General features: G+C 38.7%; 3 protein-coding genes across 3 annotated transcripts in view; 1 reads left to right on the plus strand and 2 right to left on the minus strand.

Moving 5' to 3' along the window:
- Cad89D (cadherin 89D) overlaps nucleotides 1-13,415 on the minus strand; it is a 53,064-nt gene extending 39,649 nt beyond the window's left edge. Inside the window, exon 1 of the mRNA XM_076624592.1 lies at nucleotides 13,291-13,415. The gene's annotated coding sequence lies outside the window, so the exon portion shown is untranslated. The remainder of the gene's footprint in view (nucleotides 1-13,290) is intronic.
- Nucleotides 13,416-17,533: 4,118 nt separating this feature from the next.
- eca (transmembrane p24 trafficking protein eclair) lies at nucleotides 17,534-18,829 on the minus strand. Its single transcript, XM_033347441.2, has 4 exons — nucleotides 18,581-18,829; nucleotides 18,262-18,482; nucleotides 18,040-18,186; nucleotides 17,534-17,965 (listed from the first exon to the last, which is right to left on the minus strand). The coding sequence occupies exons 1-4, from the start codon at nucleotides 18,711-18,713 to the stop codon at nucleotides 17,816-17,818; spliced, it is 651 nt and encodes a 216-aa protein (XP_033203332.1). The 5' UTR covers nucleotides 18,714-18,829; the 3' UTR covers nucleotides 17,534-17,815.
- An 11-nt stretch (nucleotides 18,830-18,840) lies between these two features.
- Nucleotides 18,841-22,186, plus strand: Ddrgk1 (DDRGK domain containing 1). The gene is made up of 3 exons (XM_033347437.2): nucleotides 18,841-18,997; nucleotides 19,239-21,547; nucleotides 22,086-22,186. Exons 1-2 carry the CDS (start codon nucleotides 18,913-18,915, stop codon nucleotides 20,027-20,029), a joined length of 876 nt encoding a protein of 291 aa, XP_033203328.1. The 5' UTR covers nucleotides 18,841-18,912; the 3' UTR covers nucleotides 20,030-21,547; nucleotides 22,086-22,186.
- The last annotated feature ends 5,721 nt before the right edge of the window (nucleotides 22,187-27,907 follow it).

Consider the following 27,907-nt stretch of genomic DNA (forward strand, 5'->3'; position numbering starts at 1 on the left):
ATCAAATTAGCGTCGAAAGCGCTGATTATTGTTGAGCAATAGCATAAGATCGATTTCTTCGTACTTTTGTTCTTTCAATTTCACGATACTCGACCGTTTTATGCTGATTTGAGACACTGATGAGCTATTTTTTTATTTGGAAGATGGAAAGTTTAATCCGATAGTTATATTATAGTTGCTTGATTGTTCTCTGAAAAATGTAAAAAGAAATTGTTTCCTGCGATAATGTAAGAAATTAGGCTTCTTTCGATAATCTGTTGTAATTTTTCAAATTTTCAAATTAAGATAGTATCGTGGAAGATCTTTAACGCATTCCATAAATCCTGCGATAAATCAAAATTCCAAATTCATTCATCTTCACCGCAGAGCAAATACGTGGGAACGATTTCGTATTTAAAATTTATTGTTTACACGAAGCACACACATCTCCTTCGAGCCGACTTCGTTTTGATTTATCCGAGGAGCACTATGTGCATTTCTCCCCTTTCTCCAGCGTTTCGATTACTTGAAAGCATATTTCGAACATTCCTCTTATACGAGAAAGGCAATTTTTCAAACTGTTACTTCTTTAACAACTTCTTCCGAAGATTTAAGAGGTCAAAGTTAAGAGGTTCGTTCCAAAGAAATTAATTAGCGATATAGTTAATCTTCCCGATAATGGTGTCTTTGGTGCCTGAACAAAGATTATTCAGGAAGTTTCTTAAAATATTGAACAATGTGTCATAGTCTGATCGAATAATCGTGATTGAATACGGGTTTCATCGAACTGTCGTGGAATTTATTCATCGGCGGAGCGAGCTTTTCGCGATTGATGCAAAGCAGTTTCATCATTAACATTTACGCGGCATTAGATATTCCGCCTGGAGATAACGAATGATTTATAGCGTCCTCGTTTACTTTTCAATCGTAATTCGTTCTTAACGAACCTTCGAGTGAAAAATTCCTCACAAAATTAATCGTTTTCCGAACAATTTTTCGTAGATCAGATACATTAAATAATTGCTATTCTTTTTAATATTTAACAGCGTCTTTAAAACATTAAAATTTTGTTTTTTCGAATTTGGGCTTCGTTCGTGTGTGTCGAGGACTCAAGAAACTCGCAAAAATGTAATTAATTGGTGCACGCTGATTAATAACTCGAGCGAAATCAATTTGGTTCAAGGCCCACTCGAATCTCTGTTCATGTTACAACCTGATCAATGATACTCTTTCTTTGAAGCGTCTTATATTTCGTATGCTTATCAAGTATTCCGTCAAATATTCTGAAAGACTCCATGAACGTTATTACGAACGATAAAGGGCCATCACGCGGCGAAGGAATAGCTACGATCGGTGCCATTTTGTCTAAAGACAAGCGCGTCTTCCTTTTTATTCACGACCTCCATGCAATGAAATCGTAAAGAGACTGGAATCGTAGGGACGTACTGATAAACAATGTTTTTAACACGACGCGTGTCTATCTACGAATATACGAATATACGAATAATATATTGGAAATGGCAAAAGGAAAGGACACACGCAGAGAAAGAGGTTCGAGGCTAAATAGAAAAGCGAATAGAAAAGAAACAGTTCGAACGAGAATTAAAACACTGGGAAATAGCGTTAATGGGTTAAACGAACTGTGTACGTTGGAATTTGTAACATTTACTTCATTGTTTTACTTAATGACGCAGCTTTGTGTAATTTCTCGCGTAATTGTGACAGGAAGTTTTTATGTAATAAACGTAAGATTTAGTTTCTACGTTTGTTTTTATTACTATGGAAAGAAAGTGAGATTCTTGAGATTCATTAAGAAATTATTCTTACGAAATTATTACTGCAAGGATAAATGTTATGAATATTATCTTTCTATTCTTTTCCTTAGACTTTCGTCTTTGATGAAATACATACCAATTTTTTTGCAATGAAAATTCCATGAATCGAACCTTGACCACTTTTAATTGTGATGCAGAAATTATATAGCAAAAAACGGGAAACTGTCGATTTCATAATCGTAATTAAAGTGTAGCTTCAGCTAAGAAATATAGGGTAGATAGGAGTAAGTCATGGTTGAATAGATCAAAATGTAATGTATCGACTACTACTAATGACTTGTTTGTACGTACAGTAATTGCATAAATTTGTAGCACGTCGTAGGATTATTTGAACAATAATTGCAAAAGCACGATATTGAGCAGGATACGTAAATTCCGTGGAATAAATATTTTTACGTGTTTGACAAATCCCGTGGGAATTTTATTATTACGTTATATCTTTAATGCGGTAAGTTCAAGGAAACGTGCACACGATTACAAAGAACTCGTATCAAGAAAATAAAACAGACTCCTTATAGAATACAAGTCGAATATACATCTATGCAAATATATTTTATATATCGACTGCGGAATGATTTTAATCAATCCCAGGTACCAAACAACATCACTTCGACCACCCAACACAAAAGCACCCTCGCGAAAACCTGTTTCCTCGGCGACGTTCCGCAGCTTGAAGAAAAACAATCGGCGCATCGTATCCCTGGTGGTTCGCCTCCTTCTTCGGCCCGTTTCGAAATGAAAATTTCCATTGTGTTCGCATCAGTCGTGTCGCGTTATCAAAGGGGTTGCTCGAGCTCGGTGTATTCCTCGTCGACGTAGCTCGTGCAGACAGGCGCGGTACTCGCGAAGAAATGCACAGGAACTCGTTAAAAGCATCTGTCCTTTCGTGTCTGCCGATTATTACGTGGAAACGTAAAGCGTGAAGTACGACACTGCCACGGTGGAAGGAGGTCAAGAATCTTTTACATCCTCGTTACGGTTCCTCGCGTCTGTGTTTCGGCTTTCAATATTAGATTCCCCTGCCGACGACGACCTCGGTTCAACACACCTGCCACGATGGACGTTGAGGAGCGAGTCGATAAAGGAAACAGAGCCCCACGCCTCGAATCGAAATAAAACACGTTAATTAAAAAGAAAAATACTGACCCTAAGCAGGAAGTTTGGCGAAAATTTAACGTATTATTACGTTTTAACACTTTATTGAGTAGTAGAGTATTAATTTCTTTCTCTAGGAAGCTGTCATAGTAGCGTAATCGCGTACTTTACGTACTTACAACTTGCTGTCCTTCTGCTTGATTTCAACATTTTTATCAAGCTACGCGTGTAAACGATAACGATTCTTCGAATTACAAAAAAAGACACGGACGATGAAAACAATAGCGCATTCATATCTATAGCCAACGACCATCAAAGATGGTAATTACTTTTACCCAAGCTCACCCTGCCGGAATAACTTCCCGTTTTGCGGTCACTTTTTCCGGCCCATTAAATTCTCCGTGCGTCCTCTACGAAATGAGCATACATTTTGCACTCGGCCACTATTTTGCATTCGATACGCGCGAAGCGTGTTTACTCTCACGATCAAGAGATCCTTTTCGATTTTGATCGAGCATGGAAATCGTTACTATTCTCGTGGACGTTCCTTCGAACGGAACTACAAAGGAAAATTATTCCTTTAAGTCTATAAGCGTCAAGAAATAAAATTTTGAACCTTTTGCACATGACTCTTGTCATTTGGCTTCGAATTTGTACTTGTACCGTTCTATATTGAACAGAAGATGTCTTTGCGAATATGTCGGCGAATTTATTCGAGAAACGGAAGGTACAAGACATGAGATCGATGGCACGGTATCAACTAGATCGCTGGATAAAAAGGGAAAAGCCAAAGAATAAACATCGATTTCGATACACTTTCCATGGAATCTTCGCCACGGGAATACTTATGAACCACTTTTTCCTTCGCTATTTCTCTTTCTTAGTTTTTCATGTTGTATTATGTACATAAGACACGCGCTTCGTGTGTTCCAATGCAACGACCGACATTTTCATCGTTGAAAGTTGTTCGGTTTCATATACATATGTACGTAAATGAAACATGTTTGGTTTCTTTCTTCTTTCTCGTACGATGGTGAGAGTTTGAAATTGATTTGTAAAATAGTGTCTGTTCTTTCCAGGAATTTTCCTTACTAGCGAAATTCATTTCTCTATTTAATGAGGAAAACATCTCCGAAAATATCATCGTATTAAACAATGTTCTTTCTCAGAGAATATCTTCGAAGAATCACAATCGTCGGTGAATATCCTCAAAGAGTCAGCATCCTCAAAGAATTGCTATTCTAAAAGAATATCCATAGAATATACCCGAAGAGCCGTCCCTAAAGAATTACCATCCTCAAAGAATCACCATCCCTCGCATTCTACAGTCCAGGCTCGCACACTCGTAGGAGCATCGTGTATCACAAATAACCAGCAGATGAATTTTAGCATTTCTAGTCTATTGTATCGAACACACGGACCGCGAAGCTTTAATGTTAATAATAGACTCTAACGGTACATCAGCATAGAAAACCGTATGGTCGTCCGTGTTGCACTCGCCTCAGCTAACCGATAAATCGCTTCAGATTGCGAAGAGGCGCGTAATAACATCGGTTACAGCGAAACTTCCGCCCCGTGTCGCGTGCGCGTTCTGTAACTTTCGTTCTCGCGCGCGCCAGCGTGTGCAGTCGAGAATTATCGCTTATTAAGGTCGACGCGGATTGCGTTAATCGCGGGCTACGCGCTGCAAACGCCGGGGAAATATCGCCCTAGCGATGTTTCGTTCGCGGAAAAACCCACCGGAAGAATAAACCGCGGTCCTTCTTCACACGATTTGTATTTCTTCGTAAGATTTGATAAATCTTTCTGCTCCGCGTACGATATAGTATAGATATACACGTATAGAATATAAATCCTAATTAAACAACTTAATCCAGATCTGTCTTAAGTTATTCTGATAATCTGCGATCAACTAATCGGAGATTAACCTGACAAGCTAGATTTATAGCTATGTGTAACGATTATCATCGCGTGTTATTTAGAAGCTTGAAAAATAGAGAGAATTTTAGTTATCCGAGGAGAAGATAAATACCCTGATTAAATGCAGAGTCTAATTTTTAAATTAAAAAATTAAAAATCGATCTAAATGGTATTCATTAAGGACAAAAGTCGAAAAATTGGAGAGTATTCCGTTTTATGGGGGAAAGAAGCGCGCTAAGTATGTACATCGAATCGCTTTTCGGATGATAAGCGCTGGAAACTGGCCGTGTTCGAGTGGAAAAGTGAAAAACCGGCTGGAATTAGCGGTCGATCGCTCTCTTCGCAGATTCCGATAGATTTTAAAGTGCATGAAGCGTCACATCGCCAGGGAAAAAGCAGATGGCCGACTTCACCGGATACGCAGACCGCTCACGACCTCCGCTAAATCGCCGCTGAGGAAAGTGCTTTGCCCTCTGGTTTCTTTCGCGTTTCCGCGGGCTTCCGTCCTGCATAGCAACTAGAGACGTCGCTTGACACAGAATACAGCGAATGCAATGTACAGTTTCAAATTCGAAGAAATGAAAGTGCAGGAAGAGGCCTTTGGCTTTAAGCTGATAAAAGAAGCAAAGTTTATGGACTGGCAAGGAATGTTTATAAAATATTTGTCGACATTGGAAACTCTGATTAGTAGATAATAGAATAATAAATAGATATATGATACAATGGATACCATTGCGAAACGCTATATCGAATAATATCGGTAAAATCTACTTATCTATTTTCAATGACGAAATAATTAGAAAAAGCATCATTTCAGATCGATTTATTTCTTCGAACAGTTCCATTTCCTTGACCTATGAACGAACAGTCCCTCGGCTAGGCTCGTAGGTAGAAAGAGCCTTTTCCTCGATCGTGCCTCTCCGTTGTCGTCTCCTTATACTTTAATCCGGCATTATCCAAGATTCATCTCAGTTTACCCCCTCGAAAACGGAACTAAAACGGCAACTGGCCGGAAACTCTTGGTAATTACGAATTTACTTTTCTCCTTTACGTCCGCTGTTCCTTGCTTTCCGAGCAGCATAGCCGCGTCTAAGTGGACATTATACGTATTATAACGGCGTCCAACACGGAACGAGTGTACGAACCTTGTATTGTGCAAGCTGAAGCCTCGTCGAGCTGGGAATCGCAAAGAAGGGCAAGGTCGACACGCGAAAGAGCATCGTGCATCGACGACATGCTCGTTGCTGGACGATCGAACTACTAGGATAATTCGGAAGACGACGGAGTGAAAAATTGAACAGCTTTTGTCGCTTTCGTGGATCTACGCACGATCGAAGCGATGCAATTGTAACGTATCTCATGCTCGCACAGTTACGAATCGCTGTTAATTTATAATTAAGATCGCTTTGAAAAGTACGCTTTCATCTAAATCACGCTGCATTCTTCCCATCGAATAAATTAAAGTTTCACGCGCAAAGTCTCTAAATCAATCAGAATATTCTTCGATGTGAATTTACGAGCTAGAAAACGAAAATCAACCAATCGACGCAACCGTCGAGCAATTACTTGTTGTTGAACGTCGCCTGGTTGGCATCTGTCCCTGTCGCAAAGCTGTCTACACCACTCACCGTCCAAGTAATAAATCGTACGGTGCTCGTGCTCGCGTTTGTATCACGTTCATATTCGTCCAATAAAGAAGAATATTCGTCTGGAAAACACCGTGAAGCGGATATCGAACCTTCTCGGGATCGAGCAATCGATGATAGTTCGAGCGTTGCGCAAACGTAGCACGGTCGAGCGACGATCGTCGAGCAGATCATCGCTCCGGTAATCATTGTTTTGTCAGCCGTAGCAGGACGTCGCATCGCGTCTCGTGCCGTACCTGGTAAAACGAATCTGACGATCGTATTCGATAATCGAACATTCGATTCAGATACCTCGAAAAATAAATTTATTCCGAAATAACGCGTATCTGTGGAATATTTGTGGAAAAACGTTAAGGCTCGTAGTAATTTCTAATTCTAGGGAATGAATATTGAAAAAAGCGAAATAGTTAAACAAATTACGTTAAGAATTATTCAGTTCACGTGCATTTAATTCGAAGTAAAGATATATATGAAACCGACGATAAACAGGTATATTTGATCATTGTAATACTGTAATATTGTGATATATTAAAATAATTTAAATGTATAATCTGTTAACTTGGTCAAAAGACGATAACATTATCTTCGGTCATTAATTTGTCGTTAATTTACGTAGTTTAGTAATACCACTGTACCAGAAATAGACCAAAGTATCTGGACATTTAATAATTAATGTACGTCATTAAATATTTCGCAAGAAATAGAACACGTAATTATTTTCTTCGCCACAAAAAAACATAAGAAATTTCTTAAATTCCACGCAACGAAAATCCATCAAGTTTTCCTCATACCTAGCACAATCGACTAACATGCTGAACGCATCAACCCCTTCTCAAATAAAAACCAATAACTACATAACAGTAACCAATCCACTGACCATAAAATCTCCAACTTACACACGATTATCTTCCACCGTGCTACATATTAACCGTCTTACTCATAACCAAGTTCTTGCTCAAACTCATAAAAGAACAAGGCAATCTGGTAATTTTCCGAAACGATTTATGGTCCACCTTATAGACACCTTTCTTGCAACATTTCAATGGCCAACGTTTAAACGGAAACTCTGCAATCGATTCGATCGCTTATCGTGTTTTCTCAGCCTTCTCGTCGTGGTCTCGTTGTTCTCGATGTAACAGAATCGATCAGGCCGCCGAGAAATCGTATTAATCCATTCGTTGGGGATCACCGAATTTCGTAATTTTACATGATCGTTATTAGTTTCATAATTTCGTGGACACGATCGTTTAATCGTCGTTGATAGACGCAGTTTCGCGGAATATTAGAGAAAGTTGCTTCGATCGGCCAGCCTAAAGTGTATAAATCGTGTTAACTATATTCGTTTCACCGCCATAAAATCAACCGTATCGATCAACGTTTATGGGCTTTATGGTGTACGATCAGAGCGTCGATCTATGGCAGAGGAGGATCGTCGACCGAGAAATCTTCGAATATTCGAGGTTTGACCGAATGACACGGAATCGTATCAATGTTGCCGGGAATGGTCAAGAGAATTCAAAGTAAGTAGGTCCTGGGATCTGTTCGTTCATGAAAACTGTTCTCCTTTTCTTTCTACGGAGTTTTATTGCATGAAATACTCGCAAATATGGCTACAATGTCGGAATGCTCGCTATTGAAATCTGCTCCTAGGGACGTAAAAACAAAATTATTGTGATACGAATGCACGACAACTGTTTCCTGCTGTAGTAGAAGGTATGACAGTGTTGAAAGATCGTACATAGTTGAAACAGAGTCTTTCGATCTAAAATTGATCGTAACAAATTTAATAAAAATAAGTATAATTGTACATTTATAAACATAAATGTTATTAAATATACATATTGGATTCTATGTATTTTTTTTCTTTTTTCAACTATACAAAATTCTCACGATAAAAAATAAAAGAAGCATTAGGAACGAGAAAAGTGTTAAGCGGTATTAATTTGAAATTCGTAATTAGAAAAGAAAAATTCATGTTTTTTAATGTGGCAAGATACGCCGTTAATGCAATAATAAAAATATTTTACGCTTAATGTCGCGCCATTATCAAAAGAAACACGATAGATACGAGTGCCTCAAGTTCTATAAAATTGAAGGACTCGAAGCACAAGTGGGTCAAGTCCAAAATTTAATGCCGGCAAACGACATACTCCGTCAGGAATTAAGACCATAGACAACATTATGCGCAAGGTGATTTCTGAAAGTGTGTCACACCCTAAATTAATTCATTTTAAATATCAACGTATTCCCTCGTGTTCTCATCCCCCACTTGTTGAAACTTTTTATCCTGAAAATGACGTTTATTACATTTCTTACAAATACTACTAACGTATATTAATATCTTAGAATATAATTATACAGCATGCGATCTCCAAGAAGATTTTACAGAAATTGAAGTTTATCAAAAAAATCTTTCTTCGATCGTTGAATAATCTTATACATGTACATGTATACGCTAACTTGGAAATAGAAAAAAGAAATTTTAGAAATATGGAACGATTAATATTTTACCATATTTTTCAAGCTTTCTGCAAACTGATGCATCAATCGTAATATACTTTAAAACGTAATTAATAGCACGTTGGATGAAAAAGTCTCGTTAGTTCATCTTGCTTCGGATCTTTAATTTTCAGTTTATAAACCCGAAGAGGTATTATAATTTCCTAATACATGTATACCACATTTTTCTATCGCGATAAAACGAGCGAATCTCGATTACTCGTCTAAAAAAATGTTCGCACGAATATATCTCGAGCAGTTTTATTCAACGATTTTTACTACGCTACAAACGTGCAACGCTCCTTTAGTATTCAGGATATGATCCATACGAGCCAAACGAAACGTTCTGGCAAAAGTTCCAAACTATTTCGTGTTTCCGTTCTGCGAGTGAAGCGCCAAACGAAGAGAGAGTTTTTTCACTTATCCGTTGTTCAACTTGCGAGTCGCTAATTATGAGTAGGATCCATTTTATTGTACTCGGTGCGTATACATTGCTATTTGTTTTTTTTATTATTACTATTATTTATTATTGTACTATTTATTCTAAAGTCCGCTATAGAAAACGTCTGTCAGCTGTTGCAGTTATCCTTTATTTCCCCCGTGATCATCATCTTTGTCTAAGATACAATGATACAAATAATACAGTGTATATTTCTACGATACAATTTCCATTTACATGTAATTTACATGAAACCGTGTTCCCGCGTAACATGGTTTCACGATGTACGACATTAAGCAGGAACCGAGCTACAAACGTAACACGTTATGCGATGGTTACCAGTACGCTAACACCATTCGTTTAACCGCCACCAGTCTCAGATCCCATGACTGAAAAAATGCAGCGCGCACACGTGGCCTTTCGCGAGGAATGCGTCTGCTAAAGCGGTTCTTAACGCACCGCAGAACTGGTTACGCGTTGCAATTAATTCTCAGGCTAGTTCCGCCAGTTATTCGAGCGTTGCTCGACTTCGGAACGGTCATAACGCTGTTAACAAGTTCGACAATGCGTTTAATCAAAACAACGAAAGACCTGTTGAATATTAAAAATGATAGACCTTCTTTAATCTCGGTTTAAATTTATATCTTTAAAAATACTAACAACCAAGTCGTTAGATACATTTATTCGTCCGAAGAATATGAAACTTGTAAAAACTTCCGCTGCGCGTTAAGTGTAGAATGTCGAAGATCAACTGCGCGTGATGAATACCAGAGTCCTTATTCCACTGTGACTTCATATTCTACTGTACGCGCCTAATCCAACTGTGAATTTGTATTCTACCGTAAGGCTTTGCTGATATTCTTTTACAAACAATCTATACGATATTTTGCAAGCATTTTCCTGTTAATACATTCGTCTATGTACGCAATAACGCACATGTTTCGATAAGCAAGGTATTTTGATGATCTTTTAATTGCATAACGAACTTCTATCTACACATAGCTGTAGATTTCATTTTTTTATTTACTAACCTAGCTGTCAGAGACGGGCAATACTCTACAGTGATAGCGAATGTAACCGAACCGAAGCAAAGTGGAGGTGGAGAGCAAAGTAGCAAGTTGCTGTGAGCGATTGTTCACGGCCGATGGTACTTTTTCACGAATGATTCGCTGTGTTTCCCCTTTACGTAACGATACCTTGCAATCGAGTACAAAATTACGTAATTTTCGATGGTCGCAGCTGATTTTGCGGGAAACGGGAGTCTGAAATTGAGAACAGGAGACCGTTTCATGTGTGACAGCATGATTAATGAGAAACTGCTCCTATCGTAAATGTAAATGACACTTGTGACTGATCGTGGGATGTTCACACAACTCGAACGTTAGGGACTTTTGCTTTTGACGTCTTGTACATTCGACGGAGTCATTGTCTGATCGTTCAATACTAATTTAACTGTTTCAAACACGACTTTACGCCTCTTTATGCCCATGTACGTGTACTTTTGCAATTGCCTTTTATTTTTTTCCATTATATTCTGTTAACGGTGCATTCTGTTAATAACAAACGGTCATTTTGTAGTAATTATCACTGAATTATCATATTTCAGACTAAAATATCGCATTGCTGATTGAATTCCATTATGCACGTTACCTTCCGACGTATACTCGTACAATTTACGTGCAAAATCTATTTTTAATTATATACCCGCTTACTCTCACCAGATGCTGATTTCCATTTCTTGTTCCAATAATCCTGCATTTTCAATTTTATCGCAATATTTCTTAGCCATTGGAGCAATACAACGCCAGAATAATATGTTTTCGAAACCGAGTTCATCAATCAAATTTCGCGCGTCCTTGCTCGCGTACAACCGAGAGCCTCTAATTGTCCACATATTTCAATCTCTCATAATCAATATTAATCCTACGTCTGGCCAGAGTTACTCGCAATCGTTGCTCGCATAAATTTCTCGATTCACATGCATACGCGTGTAAGTAATTACTCGATGCGTTCCGTGACATTATGCCCCTTTAAACATGTAGCCGATGCAGCATGAACTAGCTAGCACGCCGAATAAACAGATTAAACGGTACTACTAGTGCCATCGCTGACCCCTTGCACCACGCTTCAGTCATAGGGAGACGATGCAATACTTGTTACCCGGTACGATTATTTCGTATCCGCCAGAAACACCGGAATTCGAGGCGATTATCCGCTTGCGGATCGACTACGAACGTTACGAAAATTGCGTGTAACTCGTGCGCGCGTTACGCGCTCGCCCGTCTGCTGAAAAGCCGAGATTTCACTGGAGATTCCCACGAGCGTCCCTTTTTATTCTTTTTTCATATTTCTTAAGGATAGTTTTGCGGATGATATTTTCTCTAAAGACAAGAGATAAAATACTTTTCCGAGGAAAGGTCAGATCGCGATTTCAAGGATCGCGATAGAAGGCAAAAAGTTGATAAAAAATCATTTCATTGGAAGATACGGGCATGTGCAAATATTTCTTATAGCCACTGTATATTTGCGTGTGAACAGCATCTCTACTAAAATTCTTCGTCCTTTTATATTCGATACTTTGTATTTAAAGTACAAATTAATGAAACAAATATTCTAATAATTAAGACGTGAGAGTTAGACTTCAAAGTTATCACAGATCCTGAGAAGATCGTACAACGTAAAGCTGAAAGAAAGATACGCATATATATATATATGCACGGATGTCTACTATAAGCGATATTAATACATCCAAGGATGACTGTGATTTTTCGCAAGTGAGATTCTGATTGTACGGTTTCATGAAAAGCAACGCATCGGTTACTTCCTGTGGCGTGAAACGTACTTGAGATATTTCGCAATGTACATCGCCTACCATTAAAACAGCTCGAGAATTGCACACAAGAAAACTCGTAATCTCTCTAAACATATTAACTCGATCCGCGCACGACGCCGTGCGTTATAATTATAAACATCCGCTTAAACAAACATTCTCAACCGTGTCTGATTGATACTCTACGAAATCTTTTAAACGCTTAATCGTCTTACGATAACGAGATTTATTTGCGTAATCCAGGTGAGCATACCGGGGAAAAAAGCAGCCTATTTTTGCGCGAATAATTAGAGCGAAATGAGGCGCGATTACGTTCTGTTAATCGACGCCGAAAGAAGCGAGTCGATCGAATAGATCGTGTCGATCGGCCACGAGTTCGCAGCCACCTCCGATCAGCTTTCGTTCCTTTCGCAATGCTACGGAAGCGTTCTCACGATCCTAAGGTGATTTGCGTTTCACGAATGCCATTTCGAGGCAACGATTCAGCCCACATGGAAAATTCTTTTCACTGAGAACCTAACTACGTTCCACCCACTCGACGTAAAGCCTAAACTGATCGAACCACGTTTTCGCGCAGCGTGATTTCGTGGAAACAGCAGGTTGGATTTTTAAAGAACCATAACGCGAATTTCATGAAACCCTAACAAACTCCTCTTCTACTTCACCGATCGATTCAACCTAAAAATTAGCAAATGCTGTTTGAACGATCGTCAAAACAGCCATCGTCCTTTCCAACAACAAGACGTCGGCTCACGAGCGAATCTCGATTTGAAATTCAAGCGGCGTTTGCACGCTCGATCGCTCGCGGAATAAATATCCCGTGGCCGTTCCTTTACCCGTCTTTTCGCCGATGATCGTGCTTCGTAAACTATCGATAACCTGGTAACCCGCTTTCCGAGTCTGTCGAATAATTTCGATCGTCGCCTCGACGGTCCTTCCACCGTTCGCGTAAAATAAACTATTTCGCGGGCCGACGAGGATCGTCCGATCTCGGCCGAGTGGAACAGCAGGAAGACGACTTAAGAAGGATCGTATGGGTGCACGTACCGACAGGAAGCGTCCTCCGGCAGGATCGTCCCGGTCACATGGCTACGATAATGGCTTCCCCACGGGTAGATCTCGCGGTGTCAAGGCCGACCGGCGTGGATCACGCGCGATCCACGGGTTGAACGCACTCGATCCTTCTTCCCCGTCTGCCGAAGCACCAACTACCTACCGAGTCGACGGCCAGCCGTGCACTGGACCGGGTGTATTTACCTGTGCTCACCTGACCAGCGTAAATCCACCGCACAAGACAGATGAGATGACCTGTTCCTTCCGGGTTCTTCGCGATCGACGCGGCTCTTCTTCCTTCAACCACGCTCTGTCCTTTCGCGTATCGCTTTTTCCTTTGCGTCGAGTCGCTGTGAAATTCCGTTCCTCTATGGAGTTTCGGTTCGACAGGCCAGTTTTACGCCTTATATTCCCTTTGTTTTTTTTTTTTTACCTCGCGTCCATAAAAATAAATGCGAAATTTCATTTTTCGAATAGCAAGATAATTTTGAACGAATGAGTTGTTTCAAAATAAACGAATACTCTGAATCGCGGATTAACAATCTATAGAAATTTACTTATAATCCGGGGAAAATTTCATTGACGATACCATATGAAATATTTGTCTGTTTTATGCTCATTTTTCGAAACAATCGGCTCTTAGAATTTATACGACAAGTGGAAGAAATTATCACGGTATCGTAGTTTCGTAACATTCTATAGATTACATGGATACCTGCTACACCAGATCTCGTGACAAATCGAGTTCTTTCGCTCATTGATTGACGACATTCGAGATAACTTTATGTTATTTTTCTCGTCTCGCGAGATTCCTAGCACGCTATAATCCGTTACACCGATGTTTTTCTGCAAAACTAGCTTGACGTGGAAGGATTGATGATAATTAAATTACGTTAGCCTTTAAACTCGCTACGATTCAGTCACGTACTAATAATATCGTTGTTTAGCTGCCATAAAATATACATCAATTGCCTGTGTGAGAATCATCGTTATTCGAAAAATATATTTCAAAACTTTCGTTAAACTACGTATCACGATATCCTTAAACGTACTTCTTAGATCTCTATCGTACAATAATTGGCGCGTACAAAATGCGTGTACAAAAATTAACGACTCCCTAACTGGACGATAATTATTATTTCTATAGCATGAAAGTGTTCCAACCAATTAAAATCGTTTGTATTCCTGTAAAATAACTTGAAGGATTGCTACGTATAACGAAATATTACGAGCACGATATGTATAATATTATTTCGTAAGGACGAAAGCAACGTTTGAATCTACAATGTGTACGTTTTCATAATCCTATCGCATAACGCGTTAAATAGACGCTTTGATTAATCGTCGAGAAGACGATCGTTTTCCCTAAAAATCGTATGCTGTTTTCCATCGTTTCCGGTTCGCGGAAGCTTTAACGCGCCGCTTTACGCGCTTTTTAAACCGCCTGTAGTTCAAATATTAACACGATTACTTAAATTGCTTTTCGTACGTGAGAAAATCCACTTCTTTTCCCATAACTAGTCGGTGGATACAATTAGCGAAGCGAATCTTTTCCTCAACACCGATTAATAGCGTAATAGATGCATTTTGCTTAAATATGGCAATCAACGACGCTTTAATCGCCGAGAACCGGAGGATAATGGATTAATCGACCGACTGGATCATACGTAACTATTCTGGGTCGTTACACGCGTCGTAACGAACGCTTTTGGAAAGTGTTTATATCGTTTCTTTTCTCTTTTTCCTTCTTTTTTACGTTCACCGGCGACCTATGAGAAAAGTTGTTCCCGATCGATACGTATCGTAGGAATTACACGTGACGAAGTAATTTACTCTGCTGAAAAATGAACAAATTAAAATGTTTCTTGTTAGTCGACGCAACACGCTGGCTGCGTATAAAGCGGATAAGTGAAAGCAAAACGTGTCCTGCCCGTTGCTTATCATTTTTTTAACCGGAAGAGCGGAAAGTGTAGGAAAAAGTATGGAAAAGCATTACTGGCCCGTAGACTATGAAGAAATGGTTCCAGTAAATGTAGATAAAATGATCTTATCGTGCAAATTAATTAATGTCGGTTAGGAGGGAATGGAGTACAATCACCGGTCAGTCAAATATCCGATATATGGCTTTGTCTTATACCGGTTGTTTTTTGCGCTGCTCTCTAATTTCAATCGAATTAAGTAACCCGTGCCGATTCGTAGTTCTCTGGTGAAACGTTTAAGGAAGATACGTGAGTGAAAATTTTGCGCGTTTCCCTGATGATTCTACCTTTTGCAGAAATTTCTGTGGCGGATCGGTATCAACAGGACGCCGACAGGTCGAGGCATCAACGCGGCGCAACACCTCCCGGGCGATCCGCGGGTACCAACCGCCAACACTAGAGGGCTACGACGACAACGAGTCTGTCTGTCTAACTCGCTAGCGGGTTGAATATACGAGCGATTGATAGAAATACCGCACCTAGCGAGACTCCCTCTACGTCTAAGGCAGGGACTACCGGGCATAGCCTTACTGACGAGTCCACCGGTAGTCCCGGGACGAAACGCACTCTCTCACTCTCCTTCCATCAGCCTCATTTCTATGAAACGGGTGCTGTTGAAAAAAGATTTAATATTGTGCTTTACGTTCCTTTACGAACGATTCAAATGATCGTCTTAATTATATCGTTCGTTTCGGTTTAATTAGGCAGAAAGAGATCGCAAGAACTTTAATGCACGTTAATGTATTCTTGAAATAATTGCCACGATTATATTTAACATTTCGCAGGTCGGGTTCTACCGGACCGGATATGCTACAACCTGAAATCTTGCAATCCCCTTTAATCTGCAGCGCAACCGCGCAACTAAATGAAATTCAGAGATAACAAGCAACTAGTCACCCAGTTGCTTTCTAAGACAGCGATCTGAGAAGCAGGAACTTTGAAAAACTGAAAAGGGAAAGGATAAAGACAGTGGAAATGTTCAGGATAACATGGGAAGACACTTTTGGCACGACAAAGACATACTCGCGGAAACTCGAGTTGGTCCTTCTTTTTTTCAAAACGATGAATTCGGGCCACCGGCTTCTGCCTCTCCGAATGTATTCCGGAATATTGTGATTTATCGGCGTCGCAAAGGAGACGACGCGCACCGAATGGATTAACGTTTCGGATGTTATAGCTCGTTCTATCCGGCATCGGCCTATACGCGGCATAACAATGCGAGTTTTACGTGGAAACGAGGTTAAAGAAAGGAGAATGCAAGTCGAATACCGAAGGGAATAAGCAATTTCTCTTAAAAATCTTGTTAGTTACGAAAAAAGAAAATTAAATTGTATTTATTCTTAGTTGGTAAAACATCAAACTTGTACAAATTAATGTAAATTACCGTGTAAAGGTAATTCAACTATTTGATCATTTACCTTGAAAGAAGCGTGCAGACAGTCGATATCACTGTCAATATTTAAGCTTCTCAACGTTGTATTGACAATATTATGTTGATCGTCTAGAGGATCTCTTACGTGCCATAATGTCGAAAACTTTTAATATTGACAATAATATTGATCGGCCGAACGCTCCTTAACTCTTCCCCCTCCAATTTTTCTTCCTAGTCATTTGTGAACTTTGAAAAATTACATCGGAAATATAGATAGATTTTGAAGACCAAAGCAAACAGGCGGAAGAACGAAAAATCAATCGAAAATTTTTCTTTGTTTACATTCCGAATATAAATAAAATATTAGTGAACAAATTAAACTGTAAATTGTACGTGAACGAGTGTCGGACGAGTCACGTACTGCCATCTATTGAAGATGTAAGGAACAGCAACTTAGAGTATGCGAGGATAGATGGCAGTACATGGCTTATCCGAAATGTATAGAGTGTCGATATTCATAGCATACCACGCATGCACAGAAAGAAAAACTTTCTACCTTCCATGTTGATTTTTCATGACTCAATTTTTTGTACGGTTGCTTCTATGCTTTCGATAGGGAGGGAATTTTCTCTCTGTTTTCGGTGCAGAAGTGTCGAGAAACGAGACTAGTTTGTTTTATTAGAATACCATTATGTATCTAATATCGCGAGTGTTACAATGGTTTCATGAATTAGTTCTTACCAATTATTCATTTACATAGATATCTAAAAGTTATACTTTTTGAAACTGTCAACTGTTTTACTAACATTTTTAGACTCGTTAGCCTAGTTATATTACAGTAATTTGTATTTCATAGTGTTACAAGAGAAGGAAAAATAAACAGAGATTTTTTGTAAAATGAATATTTTATTCCAATGAAAATTCATACACAGCTTTTCATTCCGTTTAAGAATAAATTTCACAAATGTTTACCACAAAATAAGTGTATGCGCGTTTAAACTGATTATGTACGATAAATACAAATAATTGAAAACGAATCTCTTTACGTTAAAACCGGTTTTTCCTCATTTTTCTTTTTTTTTTAAATATATTACAACGGAGATTTCCCATGATGATAAAAAAATGTTCCTCGGATGACTAACATTTTCTGGAATTGTTAATTTCAATCTTATACTAGTTTCTTTGCTTCGAAGAAACTCTTCAAATGTCTGATTTGCCATGCACCCATGATCAATAAAATAACAGATTGGGCGAGGGACCACCAGAATACCCGACGGTGTGTACTTTCAGATGTTTGTCTGAAACGTTCTTCACGATACTGCAAATACATAATATAAGGACATAGTTCAAATCCTAAGCAAAGCAATTCGGAGCTAAACGTAAGATAAATACCCTTTGGTAATTTTGTTCCTTTGTTATTTGTTCCACTTGATCGAGAAGCTGACGTATCCTCAACTGCAACTCGGTGAACTTTTCCTTCTGAGCTGTATTGGCATAATCGATAGTATGTTCTCCAACTTGAATGTCCAAGTGTACTCTCTATATAATAAAATGAATTTAGTTACGTCAAACGCTATAAACAATTATTATTTTGTTTACAATTAGATATGTTACCAGTTGAGCACCACTGAACCAAGAACTGCTATTAGAGTACAAACAAATCACATGTTCACCAGGCGTATGAGAAGTAAATGAAATTCTTCCCTCTGAACTATACACTCTGGAGAGAATCATTTTATCATCTGGATCCCTAACTTCCACGTGCATTCCCATCCCGACACTGCTCGGAGCAAATCCACCAGTTCTCGGATCATATAACTCAACTTTGTAATGTACTATAGGAAAAAAAATGAAAAGTTTCAATGAGAGTCACAGAGAAATCGAATTATTAACTGTAAAAATAATTCACTTTATTAACATACATTTCACGTACCTAAAACGGTCGTTTCATCTGGAATTTCCTCGATGAAACACTTTCTTTCAGTCTCGGCGATGTGAAAATAAAGTCCAGTACCATATTCGAAAACGCATAAGAATATAAAGAATATACCACTGTGTCTTAACATGATTTTTGATATGCAGTGCTTTTAGTAGCACGGCGGAGCTTAAATTACGAATAAAATTCTATGTGATACAGAATGAAGCACACGTCACCTTCGAAAACAACAGTGAAGTTCACGTACGTGGCGCTAGTGAGCATTATCGATATCTACTTTCTCGATAATCGGAAACTAAACTCACCTAGGAAAATAACAGAAACAAAAAATGGACGTTACGTTGTTAGCTTCTTTCGCTGTTTTAATTATTGCATTGATTATCGGTATTACGGTATTTTCCAGTAAAAAATCAGGTATGTTTCTATGCAAAATATTTTTTGTGTTATTATTAGAGTATCTTCTGTAAGATAACCAAATACATCCCTAACCTATTTGTTTGTTTGTTTTGAAACAGATGTTTTGACAATTTTCATGAACATTGAATTAATCTTTCCTTGCGTTTGATAGAAACTGGTACTTAAATCAGTTACTTAGATCCCTTGAATGTTTGATATTTCGAAAAACCGTCGAATGTTTGTTTTACGAATGTTATAGCAAAGAAAAAACAAGCAAATGTAGCCGAAAGAGTTGCACAAGGTAGACCAATAAGGCGAGCAGCGGGTCAAAGAATTGCTAGACGTCGTATGCAAGCGACTGCCAGTCAGCAAATTGAGGAAGATGACGATGGATCTGGAAACGAAGCTAACGACGAAGCAGATGAGAAGCCAGCCATGCCTGATTTCAAAATGGGTGCAAAGAAAAGGGCCAAGTTGGCAGCTAAATCAGAGAAAAGGGCACAAAGAGAAGTTATTGAAAGAGAAAGAGAAGAACGTAAGAAAAGAGAACAACTTCTTCAAGAAGAAAGAGATAAACAATCTGAAAAAGAGAGGGCAGAAGAATTAAGACAAGAGGAGGCAGAAAGGAAAGCCAGAGAGGAGAAAGAAAAGAGAGAATACGAAGAATATTTAAAAATGAAAGAAGCATTTAGCGTAGAAGAAGAGGGCTATGATCAGGATGACAAAGAAGACGAAGAAAATTTATTAGAAGAATTTGTTCTATACATTAAGCAAAACAAAGTAGTAATTCTAGAAGATTTGGCAGCACGCTTTGGTTTAAAAACATCAAGCGTAGTAGAAAGAATTCAGGATCTGCAGGCGCATGAAAATTTGACTGGAGTTATCGACGATAGAGGGAAATTTATTTACATATCTCAGGAGGAGCTGGAAGCTGTGGCAAAATTTGTCAGACAACGCGGTAGAGTCAGCATTACCGAACTAGTAGAAAATTCAAATCGTTTGATTAATTTGAATCCAGGAAAACAACCTAGCGTAGTGGAAGCTAGATAGATTATGTAAAATAAGAATAATTTTAATTTTAACAAAATTTATACATTGTTCACATTCAGAAAATAGGATTATTATATATAGAGTAAAAAATATCCTACTTATGTCGTATAAATTGTATATTTGCTGTAAATAACACATCTATATATAAAATGGAATTTTTATTACCGTTAAGATATACTTGATAAATTAATTTAACATTATTAAATCAGAACGTGATCAGAAAGTAGGTTTGATACTTCGTCGATTTCAGACACGCGTTAACGATTCCTTCCCTAAGATCTGTTAGAAAGATATTTATTAATCACAGCTCGTATTTACATATTATTAAAAATCTACTCAAAGCGAAAACACCCGAAATTTCCAAGCTTTTTCTCATTGATATTTGCTTTCGAAAAGTTTCGGTGGTTTCGAATCAACAATATGATGACACCAAGGATCGATGTTGCATCAGATTCTAGTTTTTATGTAGATGCAAATTGTTTGCGTTATTTTTTATTTTTCCCTGAATGTATAATTTATGTCGTCGAAATGCGTGTTGACGATGATTCTATTTCTAAATTGCACAGCGGTAGTTAATCATTAACTGGAAGAATTAGAAGAATTTTCCGTAATTAAATTTATTCTTTGAGAACACCTTCATCGAAGGATTAACTTTGGCCTGAAAAAGATCGATGCGCTGATCAATACGTTGATTTACGAGAAAACGACTAGCGGCACTTTACAATCAGTAACGTATCCCGTTCTTCAGCCTAAAGTTAGTTCAGCAGCTACGAGGCCTCGTCCATCGAATCTTTTTAGCTCCAAGAGCAACGTGCGATTTGTTTTAAGACGAATGATAATAGTTCCATATTTATAATAATACGAATAATAATACTTCTACGATCAAAAAGAATTATCACCTTAAAACTGTATGCTTCAAACGTACTTTCTTGAATTTGTCCTACATTATGCGATAAAATATCATTTTCATAAAATTTAGGTATTTTTTCTTAAAAAATAATGACGTCATCTAAAAGTTAAAGATATCATACGTCTGATTCACGGTCGCGTATAACTCAGGAAATTTTTCACAGTTTTTCCTGTATGAATAGTAATTTGATCTCCATTAATTCATGCACATTATCAACAAGCTTACTGGTAATGTAAAATACCGATCTATTAAAAATTCTGTCATTGATGGTTCGAAGGAATCAAGATCAATCCCCACTCGATATCAAAGCTGAATATGCGAAGAAGGGGACACTCGCAGGCTATGTAAGAGGCGACAGAATCGCCAGAGAACCTGCAGTCTTTCTAGCGACCTCGAGTTTACGTCTATTTAAAAATTCCTTGCTCATTCAGCTCATTAGAGAAAGAACAAAAAGAGCGAATAATTATCGGTCCGAGTGGATGCGAGGAAAGTTGGAATCAACGGGAATCACAATAGTATCTCGTGGCAATCGAGAACACCTATGTGTCGATGAGGTGCAAAGTCTTGGACTGTCAAGGCAACTCCCCAACGTTCTTACCCAGTGTTAGGTAAGTGCAGAAATACGAAAACAGGTTTTCTACTTGCACTTCGATCCTAGTGTGCCATTTTGATACCAAAAACCGCGTCAAATAAATTTATTGTGTACAGTAAAACCTTGTTACTGTATGTTAGCTTCTAATACTAGAACTACCAGTGTATAAAACTTGTATCAAGAGAAAAGTGTAGGAAAAGATACATAATACGAGGGAAATCCCTTTATTTATATACTTTATCAGAGACTTAATGGAAAAATGTTGAAAACTACAGTACAGTTGATCGTTCTATCAATCAATGTTTCGATAATCGTAGTGCTACGGTAATTTAGCGATGTATGATACAAAACTACTAATGTAAGATGGACGGGAAAAATTTCGAAAATATTTGCATTTCCTTCACACGACCATAAATAACTTTCTAGACCTGTATTTTAAAATATTAAATAATAGTTTGAAGGTTAAACCAATAATAGTGTAAAAGGAAGATTATAAAGGGTTTTGTAGCTATGAATTGTTATTATATTTTTATATATTATATATATTTATGCAGGCTCGCTAAAAATCTTCGAACTCGCAAGGGGAGTCGACGTGCTAATGTTGGAAATCGTTTAGAACTGCTAGTTCTGGTTCATTTGCATCACGTGCCATAAAGTAAGTATCCTCTATAACTAAAAAGCTGAAAAAACATAAGAAAACTTAAATCAGGCCCAATTATTACGAATTAATCATTGTTTTCGTAAGTAGAAAAAGAAGAAAATACTCTACTATTGGCGGTGAGAACGTTATCTGATAGATCTGGAAAATCGATCGACATATTGGTTTTGATTGGGTTAAACCGATAGAAAGAGGCGGAAGAAAAGAGTATAATTATATTCGAGGAGAGGCAAAAGGATTAAAATGGTGTACGCTAATATCAATGATACTACCATCAAAGGACCTTTCGAGGATGTTAAGTATGTTTGCAATTTACATTTTTTAGTCTTTTAATATTATATTATTATATTATTATATTTTATGAATACTATTCATATCTAAACAGCTAATAACTTTTCATTTTTTCTTTTAACTTTGCACATGTAGGAAAGATAAAAATGCATCGTCAGAGCATCAGCAACAATCCCAACAACAGTCGGCGAACAAGAACGACAAGTACGGTTCCTGGGGACCGGTATACAAAAACAAACAGAATTTCATTGACATGCACATTTGCTAAATATAATTCTTCAAAATGATCTCGGAAACGTACTTTCAAGAAGTTACACTGAAAATCACAACTTTTCTATAATTAATCGCATCATTTTTTTTTTAGCAGCAATGAAACAAATAAAGGAATAATTCTACTCAAACATTTTGTTCTTCGTTACACTGACGTAATAGCAAAAGAAAAAATAATAATTAAAAGACTCAAAATGTATTCTTTTGTCGTTTCGGAACGATTTCTCTTTGAAGAGAAAAGAGTAGTAATCCAAGGCTCAACGACAGATAAAACTGAAAAAAGTACACCGCTAGTTCCGGCGGATATGCAAAACGCGAGGAGACGAAGACAAAGAACTCGAAAAATACAGCTGGCGGTATTCGTCGGCCAAGCTGAAGGTCTGAACATATATTACATCAAACTGCCTCATATTTTTTAGACGCTAATAGCTGATCAAATTCCAAATTGATCCGTATTTTCACAAAACATACCTCTGTACCTTTCTCTGTCCGTACCTCTCGAAGCGTTTAAGTGAATTCTTCCGTTATGGACAGACTTATCGCTCATTGCCAGTACGATCTTCCTCTACTTCATCTCAATTCCCTGCAATTTCACAAAGAAAAAGAATTCCATACCGTGAAATTAAGAATGAGGAGACTTTGAAAAGTTTATCTCGGTTACTATATTATTCATCTAAATTAAATACAAATTAAATTGGACTGGAAATTAGGTAAATGTTCAAAAATTTGAAATATACGGGAAAATCAATTAGAGATTGGATGAATGACGTTCGAAAAGGTCACGAAGAGCGCTATCGAAATACCCTCCGTCAGCTTCCACCCTGGAGCAAGGAAATAGTAGGGGAAAGACGCGAAGCGACTGGTGGGGAAAGCGAAGAAGAAAAAAGCTTCTGGACAAATGAGAGCTTTGCCGTGACTCGGGGAGAACGAGGGCAACGTGGTGCAGTCGTCGAAAACGCGTCGGCTGGTTCGGTGTTCCTCTGAATGGAGGATCGGGGGCGGAACAGGGTTCACGTCGACGCTCGAATTGACGTTCTACCTACCTTGTAATTTATTTATAATATTTATTTGAATCCTTAAACACATATCGTTCATATAGAACCTCTTAACTAATCGAAAAGAAAATTGAATAAGTATATTTATATTTGAATTAACACGCGAGAAAGAGATTCTTCGCAAGGATCGTTTCGCGAGGATCGAGTGAAAGCTTGAGGAGAAGACGAAGAAGAAGAGCAGAAAGAAGGAAAAGTGTCGTTGCTCCGTGGAACGCGAGATAGCTGAGAGTCGACGTCCCGACGCTGCTATTTCGAGGCTGAAACACATCGGTAAGCTTTTGTTCGATAGTCTCACCGCCGACTAGTTTCTTTTCCCGAATTCACAGTGCATAACTGGCGGGTTTCCGGCCGTTTGATCGACAGTTCGCACGAAAAAAGGGAGATGCGTTTGAGAGTCCCTTTCGCGAGATTCCAAGCTCGACCGCGTTCCCAGCATCTTTACGAAGGAGACGTTTATCTCTGTTCTCCAAAATTGCACCTTCTATAGAAAAAGCGAAAACCTAGTCATCTTACACATTCAATCTTTTTATATCAGAATGAAATGATGCCACGAAATCTATTGCTCTTCCTGTTATGCGTTGACTCGTTGTTAAACATCAAAGACACATGTACGATCGTTCGTTAGTTTGTTTTCATTGAAGGCATGACTCGACCGATCGTTATTCCCAAAATGTATCATTCTCAAGGAAGTCTCGATCAGCTTCCACTTTCGATCAGCTGACCGCTCGACCGATGTTGATTTATTATAGCTATCGCGTATTTTTATCATAGCTCCATGAAAAATCCCGGGAAATTCACGGTTACGAGTTTTTGTTTATTAAGAGTTTCCCACTGTGTTTACTAGAAAAGTAGACAAATTCTTGCAGACGTTCTATCGACGACACGCGAACGTGAAGATATCGTAGAGCTATCGTAGAACGATCACAGTGCCACCGGGGCATCGAATGCAGACCGGAAATAAAGCTTCCTCTACGAGGCGCGATGATCCCCCGTTCGAACGTGGAACAACGTCCCTTTTGCGTGCCGAAGGGCAACCGTCACGTCTAAATCCCGGCATCTCCCTTCTTCCCTCACGCTGTCGATGGTAATGCTCGTTGCATCCGTAGGTACAACGGCATCGGGGCGCTATTTTTGTCGGCGCCCAACAGTTACTAGTAGGCACCCTCTTGCGAGCAGCCGGAGGCTGGCGACTCGCGTCTCGATACCCTCGATTCTTCTTGCGGGCGCGTGCCTGGGCTCGCTCCAGTCATTAGACCTGCCTGTTCTCAAGAAAAAATGACGAACGGCTCGATAAGAATACCCGTGAACGCGACGAAAAGTCAACGGGTAAGAATTACGACACGAAATGTGGGACGACTACTCGGAATGCTTTTCTTCTGGGTCAAAAACCTAATGGTATTGCAGGCGTAATTTCTTTTATTATCGTGCAATAATACGTAGGCTTATTGAGTTCTTTGACGATAGAAGCGGTAGATATGCTATGAAACGTTCGCTTCTTGACATCTATAACACATTCGTCTATATTTCGTTCTTTTGCGACGTTCATATATGACGTATATATATATATATAAAATAGTATTCTGAACGTCGCAAAAGGACGAAATATAGACGAATGTGTTATGGATGTCAAGACGCGAACGTTATATATATCGGAGCCTTCTTTTTATTCAAAAATAGAATATAAAATATAGTTAATTTGGATCTTGGATTGGATTGGTTAATTGAACAGTAGTGATATTGTCGCTAACGAGTCACAAGATTATTAAAATTACATAAGTTATTTTATACTTTTGACAATACAAACGAAGAATGCGTTATAGAAATTTCGTGTGTTTGTTCCATAACATAGCTACATACGTTTCATTTTTATACAACCTTCGAACTCGTATTAATCACGCCAACAAGTATCAAACGGCTGCCCGATGTTGTCCGACGCAAGTAGGTTTGACAATTCATACACAGACGCGCACGTGTCCGTCGTCTCGCAGGCGCGCGTGCCCCACATTAACGTGTACCATAGGGAAGTCTTGAAAATAAGGGGAAGCAGCCATTTTAGGGAATGCATTAAATAAAAAAGAGTAGATGAGACGATTGGGAGGAACTGCTGAAAATAGGGGATACCTGAACATTCGGTCTATATTTATTCTCTGTTCGAAATTCGGGCGGTTGGTCGATCAAAATGCATCGATCAATTACGACTCGTAAACACCCTAATTCGGTGTTTCTTGTTGCAACTTTAATTATTTAACATTAATTTTAGGTAAATTAATACATACGTATCAGGTGAAGAAGCCACGTTAAAAATCGGTATTTGAGAATATAATTCCGATTTTTGTATTAATTAAAAATATTACAAATCTTTACTACAGCGCTACGATCTTAGTAGTGACCGCCCATAAACTCTGAACTTGAGTTCTAATTGAACCATTCCAGCCAGTTTATCGCGGATTCTTCGTGGGGTCGTCCCCATAAGAAATTCGATCTTGGAGTTAGGAGAGCCTAAATATAACCAGGAAGTAATGTCGGTAGGCAATTTACGTATGTTCTCGTCACCTTCTAGGCTCAGCACGCGCATAAACCACGTGGTAGCAAGGCTAAGCCCCTGACAGAAAGTTCCGACCGCGTTATTGCATTAGCCTGCAGGCACGTGCGTGCGTGGGTGCAAAGGGCAGAGAATTAGTAAGTGGCGTCTGAGGCGTCAAGGGTGTCGTTGAAGTCCGTGCACAGGCTGCGCAAGTTCGTTCAACTCGAGAGAGTCGAGAGCTGCAGAGAGATGCTCCGCTGTTGAAAAGCTTTGAGATCTATTGGACTTTATATATCAGACCATGGACTTTACGAATCCAGTATTCTTCTTATTCCAAATGATATATGAGCATTTCGACTAAAAGGAAATATTACATTGGAAATCATCGTTAATGTACGACAATAAACAATACAATTTCCAAGAGGAATAAAACGAACACATTTCGTGAGAACTCATTGACAGGATCTAGAGTGAAACGAATGCAAACGGACGCATCCTGTCGTTAGCATGGTTGCACATCAATTACAACAATCGCGTGCGATCGCACGAATTAGTTCGTTTCCACACCGACTGAATTATTCCACCGTCTCGTGTTTACACTGTGTATCAGATAATTGTCGCGTCTCTTTCAAGAATGGATGACGTTAGCCAGGCATTGTCTCGTCAATTTAATTTTAGCAGCAAATCTCACGCTAAAATTGTTTTCCTCTGAAAAGTATATGTCTGCGATTTATAGTAATTTCATTGAACGCTTGCAGCGCGATTTCATTTTACCCGAGGGCCCGTCGTCTAGTTAATGCAACTGTGGCAAAGAAAGAAACTTGAAAGGAGATAGAGCAAAGAAGAAAGATAAAATCGATGATTTCCTTTGGCCTCGGCATGAAACGGAAGGAGAAGAAAGAGCGTAGTTTCGGGTGGGGAGAGTATCTCCTAAGAATAGAAAAATTCTTTTTCCTCGCCTTGTCCTTCCCTCATGCAATTATCGAGGGAGTTTCTATGTCTTTAAGTATACACCTGAGGAAAACAATTCGCGGAAACTGATCCATAATTCTGACTGCGTCGAAACTTCCATGTTACTTTTGAACCAGACGCTTCAGTGACGTCGAGGTCACAGACGGTCCTAAATGCAACGGTTTAAAAATATCAATTCCTGGAACGGTTCGCAGAAATCGAGCAGCGAGATATTTAGTCCTCTCTTCCTTTTCTTTGTTCCATGTATACCGCGGCAGCCAGACCCCCCGCGAACCTAAAGGCGTGGTTACAACCACCGATCTGTGTTCGTGTATACACGTGCATCCGCTGTTCCGCCATACAAAGAAGGAAAGAGAAATTATGCGCTTAAATTAACCATCAAAAGGAAATACGGTAGAACTTTGTCCGAGTTACGTCCATTGGAGCGATATTTTAGTTGACTCTCGCCTAATTCAATTTTTAGCTATCGAATTAATTTGTTTGAGCGCGAATTCCTATTATTTAACGGGATAACGAGAAGAATCAACGAATCATTATGTTACAATGTGAGCAAAGAATCAAAATTATAAATCGTAGGACGAATTAAAATTACCAGTGGAGTACTTC

Source organism: Bombus vancouverensis, chromosome 15, assembly GCF_051014615.1.
Source record: "Bombus vancouverensis nearcticus chromosome 15, iyBomVanc1_principal, whole genome shotgun sequence".
Taxonomy (NCBI): domain Eukaryota; kingdom Metazoa; phylum Arthropoda; class Insecta; order Hymenoptera; family Apidae; genus Bombus; species Bombus vancouverensis.